At 45.0% G+C, this 19,028-nt stretch overlaps 1 protein-coding gene across 1 annotated transcript in view; it reads right to left on the reverse strand.

The window, feature by feature from the left end:
- The window catches only part of LOC139738995 (uncharacterized), a gene marked incomplete at its 3' end in the record, with an annotated part of 57,616 nt that overhangs the window by 15,278 nt on the left and 23,310 nt on the right, over positions 1–19,028 (reverse strand). Inside the window, exons 16-38 of the mRNA XM_071649612.1 lie at positions 18,477–18,728; positions 17,558–17,809; positions 16,630–16,881; positions 15,875–16,126; positions 14,005–14,256; positions 13,421–13,672; positions 12,640–12,891; positions 11,865–12,119; positions 10,702–10,953; positions 9,801–10,052; positions 9,147–9,398; positions 8,307–8,558; positions 7,593–7,847; positions 6,577–6,828; positions 5,639–5,890; positions 4,785–5,036; positions 4,050–4,304; positions 3,498–3,749; positions 2,933–3,184; positions 2,215–2,472; positions 1,710–1,970; positions 981–1,232; positions 219–470 (exon numbers count right to left, since the gene is read on the reverse strand). Of these exons, the coding sequence (XP_071505713.1) occupies positions 219–470; positions 981–1,232; positions 1,710–1,970; positions 2,215–2,472; positions 2,933–3,184; positions 3,498–3,749; positions 4,050–4,304; positions 4,785–5,036; positions 5,639–5,890; positions 6,577–6,828; positions 7,593–7,847; positions 8,307–8,558; positions 9,147–9,398; positions 9,801–10,052; positions 10,702–10,953; positions 11,865–12,119; positions 12,640–12,891; positions 13,421–13,672; positions 14,005–14,256; positions 15,875–16,126; positions 16,630–16,881; positions 17,558–17,809; positions 18,477–18,728 (5,820 nt within the window). The remainder of the gene's footprint in view (positions 1–218; positions 471–980; positions 1,233–1,709; positions 1,971–2,214; positions 2,473–2,932; positions 3,185–3,497; positions 3,750–4,049; positions 4,305–4,784; positions 5,037–5,638; positions 5,891–6,576; positions 6,829–7,592; positions 7,848–8,306; positions 8,559–9,146; positions 9,399–9,800; positions 10,053–10,701; positions 10,954–11,864; positions 12,120–12,639; positions 12,892–13,420; positions 13,673–14,004; positions 14,257–15,874; positions 16,127–16,629; positions 16,882–17,557; positions 17,810–18,476; positions 18,729–19,028) is intronic.

The following is a 19,028-nucleotide window of genomic DNA, read 5'->3' on the forward strand; positions in this document are numbered from 1 at the left end:
GGTTATATAGTTTACGCCGATGGTGACATTGATCACCTTCACCAGACATGTTCAGCAATAAGAACACCAATGCATCAATAGCAATAGAAAATCACTGGAGGCGGCTCTGAATGAATACATAATGAATTTTGTTCGATACACGTATTTTCGCTGAATCTGCGTAGGCAGAGATCGTAGTTGGACAGAATACTGGGCATAGACTGGAAAGGTGGACTTACTCTCTGTGACGGTCACCACAAACTGACAGGTGGCGGTGTTAGAGGACGGGTCAGTATAGACAATGGTCACTGTGGTCCGGCCGGGAGAGAATGAGTCCCCGGAGGCAGCAGTCTGGGAGAGAAGGGCCGGTTGTCCGGAGTTGTCCGTCACAATCAGAGCTGGCCAGGAAACCGGGGTCAGTGCGGTACCCAGAGGAGTGTTAACCCTGATGTCGTTGGGGCAGTTGGTGATGACTGGATTCTCCGTATCGACTGTCAAGGGGAAGTCAGGGAAAGTTTTGTTTTTGGTTTTGTTTTTTTTCAATCCACTGTCAGCTGTGGTTATTGATAAAGGATTATCATCAATGTATCCTGATTCCGACATTCACGTGTCGTTGGTGTAAAAATTATAGACACTGGTAGAATTTTGTACTTCCGAAGTGATTATAATGCACAATTTAGCATTTGAAAATGCACCAACAATGTCAGTTAGTTTTCAGATGTTACGCATAATGCACAGCTCATATCAAACAATTGAGGAAGCAATTCAGAGTGTGGGCTCGGTGGTCTAAGAGCAATCAAGTCTTATAATATCAACATTCGATAATTGCCAGAGAGTTTGAAAAGTTCCCTCCATACTGAATAGCTTTTTAAGCAGTTGCCGTTCAAAACGTTCAGTAAAGCTTCGTGTGTTCCTCTTCTTCCATCAACCCTTAAAAGAAAGCATGTTACAACCTATTGAAACTGCATGAATAAATCTGAAGTATTTTCATGACGACAAACCTTCAATAACGGTCACGGTGAAAGCACAGGTGGCGGTGTTGCTGGCCTGGTCCGAGAAGGTGTAGGTCACCACTGTGGCACCGGTCGGGAAGAAAGTATTCGGTGACTGTGTGACCGTGACGGAGGGCTGGTTGTTGGAGTTGTCGATGGCCGTGGGAGCCACCCAGGAGATGACCACACCCCCGCTGTTGAGAGGCGTGGTCCGGGTGATGTCGGCGGGGCAACCAGAGATGACTGGTGGGGTGGTATCCTCTGTAAAACAGAAACAGGGACGTCTAGTTGTAAAGTTCGTCTGAGATGGCACACGAACTATAAAATGCTTTGCGTTCTTCGCCATCTGACTCATCACACACTCACCATATATTGTTTTTTATTCCTCTTTGCGACATGCGAGATGCAGGAAAGTGGGGAAAAATGAAGAAGAGGGCTGTGATTTTTCACCACTTCTGCACTTTTCTATTTGATATTTAGACTTGACATTTCCCTTTACCAAGTAGGTTGCTAAGTCACATCACCTGTTCCTACCCTGTACACTTTGGTACTTGTGCGTGTACATGTATTTGATGCCAGCTCATGAGAGTTATAAAAGCTTTTCCTACTACCAATTGATCACACTAGATGATAACGTTCCAGTACTTGTTATCTAGTTCTACATACATGATTTCCACCAGCAGCAGGGGCAGGGTTCCCGATAGGTAAGAACCAAGTTCAGGAAGGATCTATTCCTACCTGTCAAAATAATGACATTGAAGACACATGGGTCGGCATCGTTTCCGGAGGCATCGGAAAAGATGTAGGTGACCGTGGTCGTGGATCCCACGGGGAACAGGTCCCCGGATGATGCCGACTGGGAGGAGATGAACTGGGTGCCGGAGATGTCGGTCGCCGTGGGCACACTCCAGGTGATGGCGAGCTGAGTGGCCGAGTTGACCTCGATGGTGCGGACGATGTCTTGCGGACAGTTGCTGACGGTCGGCGGTGTGGTGTCAACTGCGTGTTTCAAAAGACGGAGAAATATCTTTAACATAATGCATTTGGGGGCGTGTAAAATATCATATTCCAAAATTGACGGGTCTTTGTCTAGCGCATAACTGCTGGGTGGATGTTTTGTTACTCGAGAACACCGCATATTCCATCCTTCCTTTACTGTACTACTGACCCACAATAGCTCAAGTCTTCAACATCCGTGTTCGAGTTTTACCACCCTCAGGCCTATGTGACAAAAAGTACTCACTTGTATTCACAGTCACTGTGAAGGAACACGGTGCGGCGACGTTTCCGGATGCATCGACGAACAGGTACACGATGGTTGTCGTGGTGCTGGCGTCAAAGCTATCGCCGGGCTGGCGGGTCTGGGACTGGACAGTGGCCGTGCCAGAGATATCCGTGGCAGTGGGCTCCACCCATGTGACCTGAGCGGAGGCGGTTCCAAGCTCAATGGTTGTCACGATGTTGCTTGGGCAGTTCTGGACATCTGGTGGAGTGGTGTCGACTGTATAAATCGAGGGAAAGACACAAAAGTTTTATTGGCAGCTCAGTGTATACTTAATATGATATCTACGCAAAAATAAAGCATGACCTTACAATAGACTTTACTGCTGACATTCTGTATCATTATTGATAACATTCAAAGGAGAGGCCATCAAGAAAAAGGATAAAGTTAGAGGACATCTCCTTGTGAGACGGAAGTACACATTATTTTGTTTTGTTTTTTTCGTCCATAGAAATTGTCCAATACTCAATTATTTCCAGTTAATGAACAAATGGGCGTTGCCCTTCATCTGAGCTGGTTGATTTATCTGTCTAAAATCGCATAAATATTTGCAAGTTAATGACTCCCCGTCATAGGACCTGTTATGTGGTGGTGGTGGTGTGTGTGTGTGTGTGTGTGTGAGCGGGGGGGGGGGGGGGGGGGGGGGGGGGGGGGACATCTTATCCCACAGGGTACTTACCGGTGTTAACAGTGACGACAAACGAACAGGTTGGTGCTACATTGCCAGAGGCATCGGCGAAGACGTACGTGACTGTTGTGGCCCCGACAGGGAAGAAGTCTCCCGAGCTGTGAGACTGACTGATGACTTGCTCCGTGCCCGAGATGTCGGTTGCTGATGGCTCGGTGTAGGCTACCTCCACGCCTGCTGTGCCCAGCTCGACAGTGCGGGTTACGTCGTTAGTGCACAGCACAGTCGGATGAGTGGTATCATCTAAAAGGAGATAGGCAACGGAAAGATCACATGGAATGTTGACCAGAAATACCAGAAACCAGTGTCTCCATTGTGCTTATTCATTTAACTTTTCGTCAAACATGTCCAAAATCTGGGTCATTTGTTCTCTATGTATTCGAGGCCTTGTTATTCTTTTTTCTTTTGTTCCAATACTTATGACGGAAAATATCGAAGTTTGAATCTGAATATGGTACTACCGTAACATGGTTGGATCTGTGGCTCGTTCATGGCAAAGAAACAGAACCATGTGATAACTTCCTATACACTGCACACTATCCAAAATGATACTGACCGGCCACGACTGTGACGGTGAAAGTGCAGGGAGCGGCGTCATTATCCGAGCCATCGGTGAAGATATACGTGACCGTCGTGGTGCCGACGGGGAACAGGCTACCGGAAGTGTGGGTCTGGCTCCTCAGAATGGTCACTCCGGAGATGTCGGTGGCTGTGGGCTCCGTCCACGTGATCGGAGTCGACTGCGTGCCGAGCTCGACGCTCTGGAAGATGTTCATGACGCAGGTCACAGTGGGCGGCGTGGTGTCAACTGAACACGGGAGTAGAAAAGACCAAACACAGCCATTAGAATGAGGCAACACTTCAAAATTCCCTGAGCGGGCAGTATGTACTCTAACTTATGATTTGGTGTCTCATACTCCAGCTCTGATTTTAACTTGTCCATGCCAAAGTTTTCTTCTTTTTTTAGATTCAACCCAGCGTTTTCCAGTTTACTTTATGTGCCAGGGGACTTTGGGACAGTGTGTGTTTTTTTTTCTTCCTGAGCCAATCAGTATTCAAAGCACTATAAGGTTTTACAATAGAAGGTCACAGTGAGGAACCAACGTACTAGCAAAGACAGAGACAGTGAAGGTACAGCTGGAGTCAGTCAGCCCACTGTTGTCGGTCACGGTGTACGTAATCAGCGTGGTCTGTCCCACATCGAAGAAAGAGCCCGGTGCAACGTTAGCGACTATGGAGGCAATGCCGGACAGATCCATGGCGGTGGGCGGGGTCCAGTTGATGACTGCCCCCGGGGTGCCGAGCTCCACAGACTGGGCGATGTTTGTTGGGCAGTTGGACACCGTTGGTGGCGTGGTATCGGCTGTAAAATTTCGAGATAAACAAACATCACTGTCATTAGATATCTGACGAGCAGGTACATGTAAAAACTTCCAAATAGCTAGACACAACCAGCATTGGATGAATGGACTTTCCCTCTTCATAATCCTGAACAAGTCAATAGAAATGCCCAAATCTGACTGAGAAGAGTCTGTCAAATGTGAAATTTCAGGTTAAAATCAAAGTTATTTTTTAATTACCACTTGCCCCAGGGGTTGGGTACAAGTTATAGATATCACACTCAAGTACCAAATTATGCAGATTTTTTTTTTTTTTTTTCCAAATGACCATCATAAAAGAAATTCGGGACTCCAAAACAAGAATAAACGTACTTTCAGATAATAGGTTTTCCTTCCAGTAGTAATCATTAAAGAGGGCAGACATGGTCTTATGATGATGAAAGTTTGTTTTGCGAGGTGGTATGCTAAAGAAAAAGACGTGAACAAAAAGAATATCTTCATACTGGTTGCAACCGTGACAGTGAAAATGCATGGAGCCGCCTCGTTTCCGCTGGCATCGGCAAAGATGTAGGTCACGAAGGTGGTTCCCACGGGGAAGTTGTCGCCGGGGGCATTCGACCTGGACTGGAGAATGGCCTGGCCCGAGATGTCGGTTGCGGAGGGCTCGTTGTAGAAGACGACAACGCTTGTGGTTCCAAGCTCGACGGTCCTCACAATGTCGTCGACGCATGTAACCGTTGGTGGGGTCGTATCGACTGGGGAGGGGGGGGGGGGGGGGGGGGGGAGGGGGGATGGGGGACAGAGAAAAGAGATAGTTATAATCGAGACAACAGAGGGCGTACTATATCAGCCAACATGAATTGCAGTTACAGAGCATACTCCTTATCGAGTTTTCGTTTTCAACACTGGCTTGGCAAGGCAAAGCATTTTTCCGTCTCAAAACAAAGGCGGGAAGAATTCCATCCGTTTCCAAACAGAACTGAGGCCTCATATGTCGTCACTAACATAATGCAGCAGCAAAAAAAAAAAAAGAAAAAAGAAAAAAAAAAGACGACCTTAAGAGTTTTACATAGCCCTTTTTCGGTGCAGACCATATGAGCACGCTTAATAAATTTCTATGAAAGAGTTAATGCATTTTTTTTTTTCCGTTCATGTTCCTCACGATAAAATAGCGTCCTCTTACTGCAATATCAGCGTGCATGTCAACACTGTGCTACAAACAGACGGGTATTTCAGAAATTGGACTACATTTGAGGATTTCGGCGGGCGAACGACGGCGCAAATTCAATACGAATCAAGCGGTGTAGAAAGAAATTAGAGCTAAAAAGAATTCTTTGTGAAGGTTTGTCCCACACACCTGTGTTAACGGTAATGGTGAAAGTGCATGGATCGGCAGTGTTGCCGGAGTTGTCCGAAAACACGTAGGTCACCGAGGTCACGCCGACGGGGAAGAAGTCTCCAGACGACGAGGTTTGGCTGACCAGGTTGACCTGGCCGGAGATATCGGTGGCCGTGGGCTCGATGTAGAAGACCTCGACGCCGCTCGTTCCAAGCTCAATGGTCCTCACAAGGTCAGACTGGCAGGTCACCGTTGGTGGCGTGGTGTCAACTGCAAAGTATCAAAATCGTACAAAGATGTGTTAGCTAACGACTCTAACGTTAGAAGAAAACAAATCGATCGATCCGTAACTTAAGACCACCAGTGTACCGCAAAAAGCTAAAGATGGATATCAGATTCGAAAAGGATAGCTTGGTAGACAAACATTCCACGACGTAGGATACTGACGACGATATCAAGTTTTGCATCACTTTTCGTCGTACACCAGCATTATGAGTAACAGCCATCACTCGATAGGCGTTATAAGGATGGTTCAAGATACTGTGCGTTCCACCACTTTTTGATCAGACTTTCTAAACAGTTTGAAATACCATTCTATGCTTTTCTTCTGATATGGCATACGTTATGGCATACATTTTTGCATATCGCAACCTGCATTAAATTTGTTCTGCTTTTCAAGGTCCCACTCAGTTTGGCAGTAGATATAACATCGATATGACTAAACACAAACAAAACACACGCATTCCCTGTGTCTCAGATCAGGCTCTGTCTGGTATAGCAATCCGCCTACTGGTCTCAAGATGGACTTACTCCAGGAATTCAGTGGATTTTTCATTGTAGTAATACACTCTAATTCATTTTTCCGATCACAATACGAAAACATCCACAAAAGTTTAAATGTCCAATGGATTTCTTTTTAATCTAAAACGGACAGCAAGTCTAAACTCTTTGCTTACCTTCCACAATCGTGATGGTGAAGGTACAGGGGTCGGCCTGGTTGCCGGAACCATCAGCGAAGATGTAGGTGACAGTGGTGGTTCCCACGGGGAACTGCTCGCCTGGGGAGTTCGTTCGGCTAACCAGGATGGCTGTTCCGGAGATGTCGGAGGCCGTCGGCTCGGGGTAGCTGATCTGGACGGAGGATGTTCCGAGCTCCACCGTCTGAACGATGTTTTCGACGCAGGAGACGGTGGGTGGAGTGGTGTCAACTGTGGGGTGATAGATGAGGATAAATGTAAGGTCACGTACACTTTCCTTACGTTGAATAGTATATTGCTTGTGGAAAGGATACCGTCTTGGTAACATGGACTTATTTTTTCAAAGAAATTGGGATCATTCAAGTGAGCGGCCAGCTGTCTACAACTGCAACCTTTTAGAGTCCCCCATGGTTGGTCGCCAAAGACAGGTTGTCTGTATCTGTAGGCTTTATAGGATAACTCTTTTATTGTAGTGTACCTATCTATGCCGGTAATTTTCGAACATCGCGAGTTTTTGGACATGCAGAATATGCGCGATGGAATGAAACAAGCTAAGTAAGAATAACATTATTTAAAACTAGAGAAGCACTCCCAGAGGGTAGACCTCAGCCAAGCAGCTATTTTCTACCAATGATCTTGTTCTCCTATACAGATCAGTGATTTCCTCATTCCACCCATACTATGCATGCTGAAAATCGCCCAAATTCCCAATATAGAAGCCTTTTGTTACGTCATCAACCCTCAGCTTCATTGACCCTACCTGCCAAATATCGAAAATCCTCCATAAAATCTAAATAACTGCCAAATCATTACCAAAACTTAATCATCTGTTTCTTGTGTCATTCTCAAACTTTCCTGCAAGTTTCATTGAAATCCGTTCAAAACATTTTGAGTTATTTTGCACACGGACAAACAAACAAACGGTACTAACACAACCTCCTCCCTTGGCGGAGGTAATAACAATAACAGTAGCAGCAGCTGCAACAAGGATTTACCAGAAAAGACGGTGACCGTGAATGTGCAGGAAGAGTCAGAGTTTCCGCTGTTGTCGGTCACCGTGTAAGTGACGTCAACGGTCTGACCAACGTTGAAGAATGACCCAGAGTCTGAAGAGGACACTATGGTAGCAATGCCGGACAGGTCAGTGGCTGTGGGCGGAGTCCAGGTAATGATGGCGCCTGGCACACCCAGCTCGACAGACTGCACGATGTTGCTGGGGCAGTTGGTGACGGTTGGGTCGGTTGTATCAACTGATGTGGGAGAGAGAGAGGAATGGAATGTGCTTAATAGCGATTGATGGATCAAATGATGCAATAATGCCGCAATGGTAAAAGAGTAAACATCGCACCAATATGGATGTAACATTACTGCCCATTTTCCAGGGTGTGTCTGCCTGGCGGAGTTTGAATGCTGCTCTAAGAACGGAACTTGAATTGGGACCTTTAACATATGTGGAATGCCAGTCTTGTCACTCGTGGAATCGATGTTCAACGATCCGTCTAAGGGAAGGATCTTTTATTATATGTTATGACGGGGAGGCACAATAACAAAGAGCACAGCTTAGCTGGGGTCGCTCGAGATAACCATTAAGTCTGTCGTTTGGGAGGCTGATAGACACACTGCACCTATGCAGCTTCATTGCTTCTGACCATTATGATTCATCGACATCCCAAGTTGCAAAATATATGGTGAGAGATCAAACTACTCACCGGTCGTGACCGTCACGGTGAAGCTGCAGGGGTCGGCCTGGTTCCCGCTGGCGTCGGTAAACACGTAGGTAACCACCGTGGTACCCACGGGGAAGTTGTCGCCTGGGGCGTTGGTCCTTGACTGGAGGAGGGCCTGGCCAGAGATGTCGGTGGCCGTGGGCTCGTTGAAGAAGATGGCAACGGATGAGGTGCCGAGCTCAACGGTGCGGACGACGTTCTCCACGCAGGTGACGCTTGGAGGTGTGGTGTCCACTAGAAAGGTATTACAATCGGGACGAGGAGATGAATTGACAGGTGTACAACTTGCACGCACTAAAGCTGTGCATAAATTACAGATAGAGCCATTTTCAGTAATGGGCCAAAAGACTGTTCGATTTCTTGGCACACGAGTCATTATAGAGCGTCAGGTATGCATTTCATTTTTTACTATACAGCAACGCTATGTCCCAAAGTAAAGTCTTACATTATGTCTCTTTTCAGTACGCATTATTGGTAAAAGAACAGGGCCTCCGTTGCGTGAAAAACGTGCAGCAACCCAACAAAGAAAAAGTCAGGCATCAACCAATCAGAATTCAGTATCTAGAGGATTGTGTCCGATTTTCAATTTATGTTTGATCACAACTTTTACGCAACAGGGCCCAATTTATACGGAGTTGAGAAATACTGTTTCTCTTTTTAATTCCCCACGATATATTTGGTAAACGTTTGCATGTACCTCGTGCCTTTTATTTATTCCTTTGGGACACATTTTTTGAAAGTCGGGGGGGGGGCAGACCAAATGCAGAACATTTGGGATATTTCATAGACCAGTTTAAAGTGTAAAAAATAACGCTGTCGTACCTGTGTTCACTGTGACGGTGAAGGTACAGGGAGCGGCTGTGTTGCCGGAGTTGTCGGTGAAGATGTACGTAACGCTGGTGGCACCAACGGGGAAAGTATCTCCCGGTCCGGCCGTCCTACTGAGGAGGGTAGCCTGGCCGGAGATGTCGGACGCCGTCGGCTCGGTGAAGAACACCTGCACGCTGCTTGTGCCGAGTTCCACGGTTTGCGTGATATCACTGATGCATGTCACGGTGGGCGGGGTGGTGTCAACTGAAATATTCCAAATTGTATCAGTGAGAAGGGGTTCAGCACACGTAACGAGCTCACAACGTGGGGTGAGGGTGAGGATGGGGGTGGTGAAGGTTTGAAGTAAAGGGGGAGGGGTATTTTATTAGCTTGTTGTCAACGACACATGAGAATTGGGCTTAGTGGTGTCAACTGAGCATACCGAGTTCCAAAGTATTTTTTTTTTTGGGCATGGGTTACACTCACTTTTCGATCTCACTCGAGTTGGGGTGAAGGGGATTCCAGGAAGAAGGGGAAGGGGTTGTGATATTTGTGAAATCCACCTTCTATGCAGCAATTCTTAAGGCGTTTTGAATCGATCTCCAGGGGCTAAATGCATTGATTACACCTTTCTGCACTTTTACTTTTGTTTGTATCACAACTTACTCGTATTGACTGTAATCGTGAAGGTGCACGGGTCGGCCGTGTTTCCGGAGTTGTCGGTGAAGATGTAAGTCACAGAGGTGTCGCCGACGGGGAAGGAGTCGCCTGGTGCTGCGGTCCGGCTGAGCAGACTGACCTGGCCAGAGATGTCTGCCGCGCTGGGCTCTGTGAAGAAGACCTGGGCACTGCTCGTTCCCAGTTCGACTGTCTGGACGATGTTGTTGGTGCAGGTAACGGTCGGGGGTGTGGTGTCGACTGACAAAGAAAAAAGAAGAGGGAATAATCGGGCGTAAGGTGAAAGATAATAAAACACAAACGTAATTCCATATTGATTATATTTATTATGTATATACACTCGATCTTGCACTTGACGGTTTTTTCATAAAGAATTATATTCGCATGGTAAACATTCAGGTATAAAAGTCATTGATTTTTATATGGCAAATAGCATAGAAACATTATTGAAAATTGGCCATGTGCAAGAAGATCTCCCCATTGGCTGATTGGATGGATAACAACATGAATTGGTTCTACTTCGTAAATTGAAATTCAAGCAAGTCGAAGAATTTCCTCAGATTTCTTTGGCTTTGACCCACGCGAGGTTGGCGATACATACACTAATGAATAGACATGAACATTTTTAGTATGGTAAACCATATCACACATGTTCGTCTGCCTTGGCAAGGAAGTAGGATACCTCCTTGGTCCAAGGACGCCGGTGCCTTTTCGGTGAAGCAGCACAAGAACGTTAAAATCCTGAAGCAATGATAGGCAGAACCGTACCACGTCACGTGATCTACTTTTAACCAATCAGTGATAAGAACCTTATTGTAGGGTATATAAATAAACATTAAATACCGACATACAGTTATTTTGCTGGAGGGCTATCCCCCATTTTACTAACCTGCAGTGACGGTGATGGTGAAACTGCACGGATCAGCTGTATTTCCGGAGTTATCGGCAAAGACGTACGTGACCGTCGTTGTTCCCACGGGAAAGAAATCGCCTGGAGCAGCCGTGCGGCTTACCAGCGTTGTCTGCCCGGAGATGTCGGTGGCAGTGGGCTCCGTAAACGCCACCTGGGTACCGCTGGTTCCGAGTTCCACGGTTTGTACGATGTTATTGACACACAGCACCGTAGGTGGGGTTGTATCAACTGCAGACAGAGACGAAAAGGAGAAGAGAACAAAACCGATACAGTCCTTTACTACTCCTGTCTTGCGGATAAGTTCACTGGTGTGATAGTGCCCAAACAAGATACCATCTTTATCTTGAATGGTTGACGACCTAGCTAGAGAAACCGGCATTCAAGCAGGACTTTCCAAATTACGCAACACGCAAAAAGAATGGGATTCTCAAGGTGAGGAGCAAGAAGCAAAAGTCTTTGACCTTCCAAAGGCGAAGTCTGTATGTTAATATCTAAAAGAACGGAATACCTACGTATGCCTACACAGGAGATAAAAACCAATTAGCACAAAAGACGGAAGAGACCGATTGATATAATTATACTGGCCATGGGAAATGTCTCTTATTTTGCTCTAACACGTGTTAGCCATAGGTGTCTAGCCAATAATCAGGGCTAGGCTTCAAAGGGGTTAACACTCTTTCATCCAAATACGCTTAAATTTTAAGGGCCAAGCATAGACCAAGTTAATTATCTAACAAGCCACTTCACAGTTTCGATCCGAGCATGTGCAGAAAAAAAGATCATTGCAGACCTTCTCTTGAAACGGTTTTGCAACAGAGGTATTGAAAATCTAAAAAGGGCTTCATGACAACTGTTATAAATGAACCAGGTGCAGATTGGTATTTACAAATGATGTACATGTACATTCTTTTCAGCAACATTTTAACAAAAACTATTCATGCAGCACTCACGTGTAAATTACCACTTCCTGCATGGCTGTTTTCAACTGCTCTTCCCAAAGACTATTCCATGGTTTGCAAAGTTTATGGTTGGAGAGGTCACTGCAGACTAGTGCTGACGGTGAACTGGCTCATATTAGCTAGTCCTTCAACGGGTTAAACGCCACACATGTTTTTAAAGACATGTTGCCCGTGACTCACCTGGGAAGACGGTAACAGTGAATGAACAGCTGTTGTCCACCAGCCCACTGTTGTCGGTCACCGTGTAGCTGACCTGGACGGTCTCGCCGACGTTGAAGAATGTGCCGGACTGGATGTTGGACACAATGGACTGGATACCGGCAATGTCGGACACCTCTGGGGGTGACCACGTGATCACAGTGCCGGCTTCACCAAGCTCAACCGACCGGGCAATGTTGTCCGGGCAACTAGTGACCATCGGGTTCATAGTATCGACTGCAAAAGAGATCACATTACATGTTCTTATGCTCTTGCATTACATCGTTTTATGTATCGATCAATGCTGAATCAATTGCATCATTTGGACAAAAAAGGGGCAATTGCCGGGTATATTATTTTCTGTGTAACTTAGTTTCAAAGTCGAGCTCAGGATGAAAAATTTTATATGTGGCATCGATTTTTTCTTCGATGCATTTTGCACTACTAATTCACACTACAACTACGGATCATGCTCGATGACGGTTCCAAGCTAAAGGCTCATGCAGGCTTACACGTAGCACAGACGTTCAGATTTATGCTTTAATGTTATAAAGCCTATCTGTGAAAGGGTAGCGATACACAACTAACACCAGCAAATCACACGATGAGTGTAAAAGTCTAAAAACATGCTCCGCAACATTTGTTTTACCACAAACCATGTGGTGGATGAACGTCACTGTCCACTAACTAATCTTTCCTCCGATACTAAGCAGTGTATTGCGCAATGTCCATTTGAAATATAGGGACGCTTGCTAACCTGTGGTGACTGTCACGGTGAAGACACAGGGCGCGGCTTGATTGCCGCTGGCATCGCTGAACACGTAGGTTACAACCGTCGTCCCCACGGGGAAAACGTCGCCGGGACTGTTGGTGCGCGACGTCAGGATCGCGGTGCCCGAAATATCCGTGGCCGAGGGTTCCGTGAAGAACACAGCGACGCCGCTGGTGCCGAGTTCGACGGTTTGGACAATGTTTTCTGTGCATGTCACGGTTGGTGGCGTTGTGTCAACTGTAGGTGGTAAGAATCAACAAATAGTTACCACTTGTGGCAGTTATAAACCCACTTTACAAATACAAAATAAATTTTGTCCTGAAAAGTTCTTCATTTAGTTTTTAGGCAGCAATTGACGATTCTGCTGAAGTATGTGAGCCAGGCTGACATTACGGCTGTACATGTATTTCTCTACTACAAAACTGTAGCCAACACACGCTTTATTGGTCCGTTTTATAGTTCTGTAATTTGAATTTGATACAACCAATACTATACCATCCCTTCAATACTTTCGCATGAATGTGTAGTTGGCTATTATAAATAAGGCAGGATTACGAAAAATTGTCATACGAAAAGGCTGATATTGTTCGAGTGTTAACATCTAAAGCCTTGAGGGTAGAAAACCCCCATCTTATGTTTATGATTGAAAGGCAACTATCACCAGTTTTTACATTACAAAGCACGGTGATTCCATTCAACTCTTTAGCGTTACAAGATGTTCCCTTTCTGTGTAGAGATTTCCCACTTTTTTGTTGAAAGAACTCACCTGTTGCCACGGTAACCGTGAATGTGCAAGGAGCGGCCTGATTGCCAGAGTTGTCGGCGAAGAGGTAGGTCACTGTTGTCGTGCCGACCGGGAACGTGTCACCAGGAGCTGCAGTCCTGGTGATGAGATTTGCCTGTCCCGACAAGTCGGTGGCAGAAGGCTCGGTGAAGAAGACCTGTGCCCCGCTGGATCCCAGCTCAACGGTCTGGACGATGTCGTTGATACAAGTCACCGTTGGTGGCGTAGTGTCAACTGCGGAGAGCAGGAAAAATACAGAATCACTACTAGAAGAATTGCAGTTTTCGCGGGAACTCGGCAAAATAGCCTTGCAATAATACCAATCAATACACCTTCCCCAACCATCCACCGAACATCCCCCCAAAAAGACACCAACGAACCTCGACCACTACGAACTACATTCATGAATACTTCTTGAAGCTTAACCATGAAACGCTTGAACATTTCAGCATAGGATTATAAGAAATGTATCAAAAAACTTATTCTTAGTCATGGTAACCCAGAGGCTTCGCGTCTCTATTCCTTTGGTATTTGCCCACTAACTTGGGTGGCACTGTCTCGCTCACCTGACGTTACGGTCACTGTGAACGAACAGGGCGCAGCCTGGTTTCCGGAGGGATCCACAAAGAGATACGTGACTGTCGTCGTGCCAACGGGGAAAAAGTCTCCGGGAGCGTTCGAGCGGCTCAGCAGAGTGGCCTGACCGGAGTTATCGACGGCTGTGGGCTCGGTGAAGAAGACCTGAGCGCTGGTCGTGCCGAGCTCGACGGTCTGCACGATGTTGCTGACGCACGTCACCGACGGCGGGGTTGTATCGACTGCAATATGAATCCAAACACCAGTCATAAAAACATTGTACGTGGTATAATGGGGGACCCTTTTCTCGGGACGTGAGCGCACAATGGGCTCGATTTTTAGATGGAGGGCGAAACGGTGGCAAACAAACATCATCCGCAATGCAACCCGAAGATATGGAGCAATAATGCAAGTTATGCTGCAATGCACCCGACTGGTTTGAGGCTTATGCAATTATGATATTAAACAAGGAAAAAGATTGATCAATTTCGTTGACTATTTTCTCCAGCTCGCCTAAATGAACCCCTCCCCCCAAAGAGAGAGAGAGAGAGAGAGAGAGAGAAATGCTGCAATTTCATTAAATGCAGTGTCCTGTCACCACCCTAATTTTAAGTAAAAACTTCACAAACTCTATTCCTTTAAAAATAATTCTTGAGAAATTAATCTGTACACTTGAAGCAATATTGCTACACTTGTTGCATTCTGCCCACTAGTTCAGAAGCATTCATTTGTTCTTATTTTTTTTTTGCTTCTTCTGGAAACATAGTAACATGCTAAAGTTGCCCCACCCACCACCAGTAAACTGGATATGGTAATATTTTGCTAACCTCTTGCTTTTATCTCGAGTTTAAGCCATAAGTAGGCAGTTTTGAGGAACATCTACACTCTACACTCTATCATTTCAATGACATGCTTGATGAATTGATGAATGGATATTTGTGTCATCTTGCGAATGGAAATCACTTCTAAATGTTTGTATCTACAATGATAACCAAGTTATTCAATAGCTAAGCCAACAAACACCTGTTTATGACTATTCCTACGCCATGCTACTCTGTGTTAAGATATGATGAGGCACATTTGGACTGTCTACAATAACGAGGAGTGCATTGCGTCATACGGAGTGTGTGACACCATCTACTCCTCGATCAATGAAATGGACGACTATGCAGTAGAAATTTGTATTATTGTTTGTAATAAGTAGGCTAGTCTACATTAATCAGGTATTAATTCTCGAGTTACAACTGCTCCAGTGCGACTTGAATTAATTCAAATTCTACACATTAAATAGTGGTTGCTGTTCTCTAGATTATTTGTAATTTTTTGTGCTTTAAACACGTGCGTCTAATCTGCAGGAAGCTACGTGTGCAGTGCATGCAATCTTTCTAGAACATGAAGCTAAAAAGAAAAAATAAACTACACTACAAAACTCGACACAAATTTAGAGACAATCTGACGTTGCCACTAGGTATCCTAGCATCGAATGAGTGCGATGCCAAGCTACCCTATTAGACACGGATATTCAAGATTCCTAAATGAAAAAAAAAACAACAAAAACAAACAAGGGATTGCTCGCTGATGAAAAAGAATGTGAATTGTCGGTTAATACTGTGTGACTTTTGTTGACGTGAGGGAGTGTGGTAGTGATAGGATTGGAATAGGGCATGGCGTCCAATCTAGAAAAAAAAAAAAGACTTTGTAAGCCGTAAGTGTGGATAGCTATCGTCGACGACATTGGTCCACAGACCACGAGGTCCTGCGTCTAAGGTGAACGAACAGGTAGTAGTTGATGACAATGTGCTAGACTGTATTCTATATAATATCTACACTCCCCAAAATCGGGGGACTAATTTGAAGCACCTTCAAGAATTGTAATTGTGAACGACCCGTTCGCCAGGTTTCCGGAAAGGTCGGAAAACACATATTCCACCGCTGTTACCCCTAGGGAGAAATTGTCCCCGGGACGGGCCGAGCGGCTCACGAGAAAGACCGTGCCCGAGTTATCCGTGGCGTTCGGCTCGGTGAAGTCAACGGCTACGCTCGTCGTGCCCGTCTCCACTATCAGCACTATATCTTCGTTAGTTACGACTATAGGGGGCGTCGTGTCCAGATCTGATTGAGGACGGTTAGTGCACAGATAAGTTTCATATCGGGAGAAGAGAGAAAGAGAAGCACACAAATAGCAATGAAAAGGAATTAAATATCGCAAAGGTTATTAGAAAACATTGTTATTTGCACATTATAGACTTACAGACCTTTACTTCATTAAGGGGTATAGATGTCGTGTGTCTCGCAGCATATCAGTTTTTAATTGATATATGATTACTATAGTCAATCTGCAAGCAAGTTATAACCAACCAGCAGCACCGTTCATGCAGGAGAAAACAAGGGAAACCGAATCAAAGATACAAAAGCAGGCAGGATTAAAGATTTCATTCACTTTGCATGAAAGACACAACCTCTGTCTTGTTAAACATAGCATAGGAAATCGCAACAGTTGAAATAAGCATTAGGTCGTTAAGTACAGAAAAAAAAATCACATGCAAAGTTGACACAGTTGATTATCATAGACGTCAGCAAGCTGCACAAATTATGACTTGAACAGTAGTATGTACCTGCTACGACAGTGACAGTAAAGATTCCTACAGCCGTGTTGCCAGATAGATCAGAAAAGAGGTATTCCACTACCGTAGTCCCGAGGAAAAAGAAAGCGCCCGGTTGGGCTGTGCGGTTGACTAGAGTGACGAAGCCCGAGTTGTCTACCGCGGTGGGCTCCGCATAAAACACCACAATTCCAGGCGTGCCTACTTCTGTTTGGCGGACAATGTTGCTACTATTGACCGTCACAACAGGAGGAATCGTGTCAACTGGAAAGTGGGTATTGATCGATGTAGGACGAGGGAGGGGAGGTGGGGATGGGGAGGTTTAGGGTGGGGCGTGATATTAAAAAAGGGGGAGTGTGGTAGAGAATCAATTACTATGTTATAAATTGGACTATTTTCAAATTGGACCATTATCATATTGAAGAAAATTCCAGAAAGGACCCGAGTAATTTATGTATTTAAGCTGAATCGGCTTTTTTTCACAACAGAACACGGAATCGGCTTTTTTTCACAACAGAACACAGAATTGTTTATGATTGCCTAGGAGTTGGTTTCGGATAGAATTTTAATCTCAAACAGACTTTTTAAAAGAAGCGCGGCATTTTAACCCCCTCCCTAACGAGCTACGGCGTATTTGAACTTGTCTGCGGTCGCGTAAAACGGCTTCTTGTAACCCCCCCCCCCCTTGTGAATGAATGATCTTGTATCAAAACGGTTTACATGGCTTAAACTTATTGTTGTGTGATTGAAACATGTCAGTAGCCTGATCAAAGAAATCTCGTGCTGGTTTAGTACATTAATCATTAATTTGTAGGTAAAACCAATTAATGGTGGTAATCAACGATTAGCAGTGAAGTTGTAAGATAATTTGGAGTGTGTGTTGGATATGAGATAACTTTCGTTATCCGATTTAAAGCTCTGGAAAAAAAAAAAGATATACCTTCAACAACGGTCACCGTGAAAGTTCCCGTTGCAGTGTTCCCCGCAGGATCAGAAAAGACGTATTCCACAATGGTAGACCCGACCGGGAAGAAATCACCCGGCTCAGCCGTTCGGCTCACAAGGAAAGAGGTTCCAGAGTTGTCGGTAGCGGTAGGTTCGGTATAGGTGACAGTGGTACCAGGTGTACCCACTTCAACTTGGCGAACAATGTTACCATTGTTTACCGTTATAACGGGAGCGATAGTGTCGACTGCACACCGGATAGTGAAAAGATGTGGAGAAAAAAAAACCAGATACACAGAGTACAGAGACACACAGCAAAACTCACATAAGGGACCCAACTTAAACAGACAAAACGAGGAATAAAGGTTCACGGATCACTTGTAACGAGATTATACAAAAAAGGAAACAAAAACCACGTAAAAGACAGACAGATATGTTGATAAAGAGAACTCAACATATCATAAGACATGTAGAAGCTACAGATGTAGGTACAGAGACGGAACAGCTACTACTAAGCTTGCCGTACACAACTTGGATACAAGGACCCTAATGTTTCTGACTTTTCACTGCGAACATTTTTAAAGTATTTGAACGAACAAGAGTTTGAACAGAGTGATTATACTTGGACTTGACTGATTGTAGAAGAAGAGGATACCTGCAATGCAAACTTGCGGAAATTCACGAGTTAAAAAGAACTCTCGACATTCGAAAACACATGAACTGGAAGAGCACAACATTTAACACAATTATGTTGCCACCAACAAACAGAAAAAACATTCTTAACATATCTTGATAGCTTTTCAGGTGAGCATGACTGCAAGAGAAAAGAAATGTATAGATCTATACCAAGACTATTCCCGACATCTTGATAAAACCCGTGCCTGTATCTTTTATTATAATAATTGTCCTGGTACCTTCCACGACGGTCACTGTGAATGTTCCCGTAGCAGTGTTTCCCGACGGATCAGAAAAGACGTATTCCACAACGGTAGACCCGACCGGAAAGAAATCACCCGGCTCAGCCGTTCGGCTCACAAGGAAAGAGGTGCCGGAGTTGTCGGTAGCGGTAGGTTCGGTATAGGTGACAGTGGTACCAGGTGTACCCACTTCAACTTGGCGAACAATGTTACCATTGTTTACCGTTACAACTGGTGCTATAGTGTCAACTGTGTGAGGGATATGTGGGTAGACCAAATTGAAGTTCATTATATAGTTGACAGGTATCACTTATGGACGAGCGACAAAAAACTGCTTAATCCTTGTACGACAACAAACAGTAAGGAACACTGCATGTAAAATGTAACGATGGCGATGACAATGTTAGCCAAAATACATAGACAGAAAAGTGACAACCTTAACAAAAAGAACAATCAAGACTTCCGTCGCTCTAATTTAAAGTAAAAAGCCGAATTGATGCAATGTGATGTCGAGTATGGACAAGTAATTTTCAAGAGAAGAAAACTTGA

This window comes from Diadema antillarum, unplaced genomic scaffold (genome assembly GCF_040938485.1).
Source record: "Diadema antillarum isolate AM-2024a unplaced genomic scaffold, OU_Dant_1.0 seq00000778_RagTag, whole genome shotgun sequence".
Classification (NCBI taxonomy): Eukaryota; Metazoa; Echinodermata; class Echinoidea; order Diadematoida; family Diadematidae; genus Diadema; species Diadema antillarum.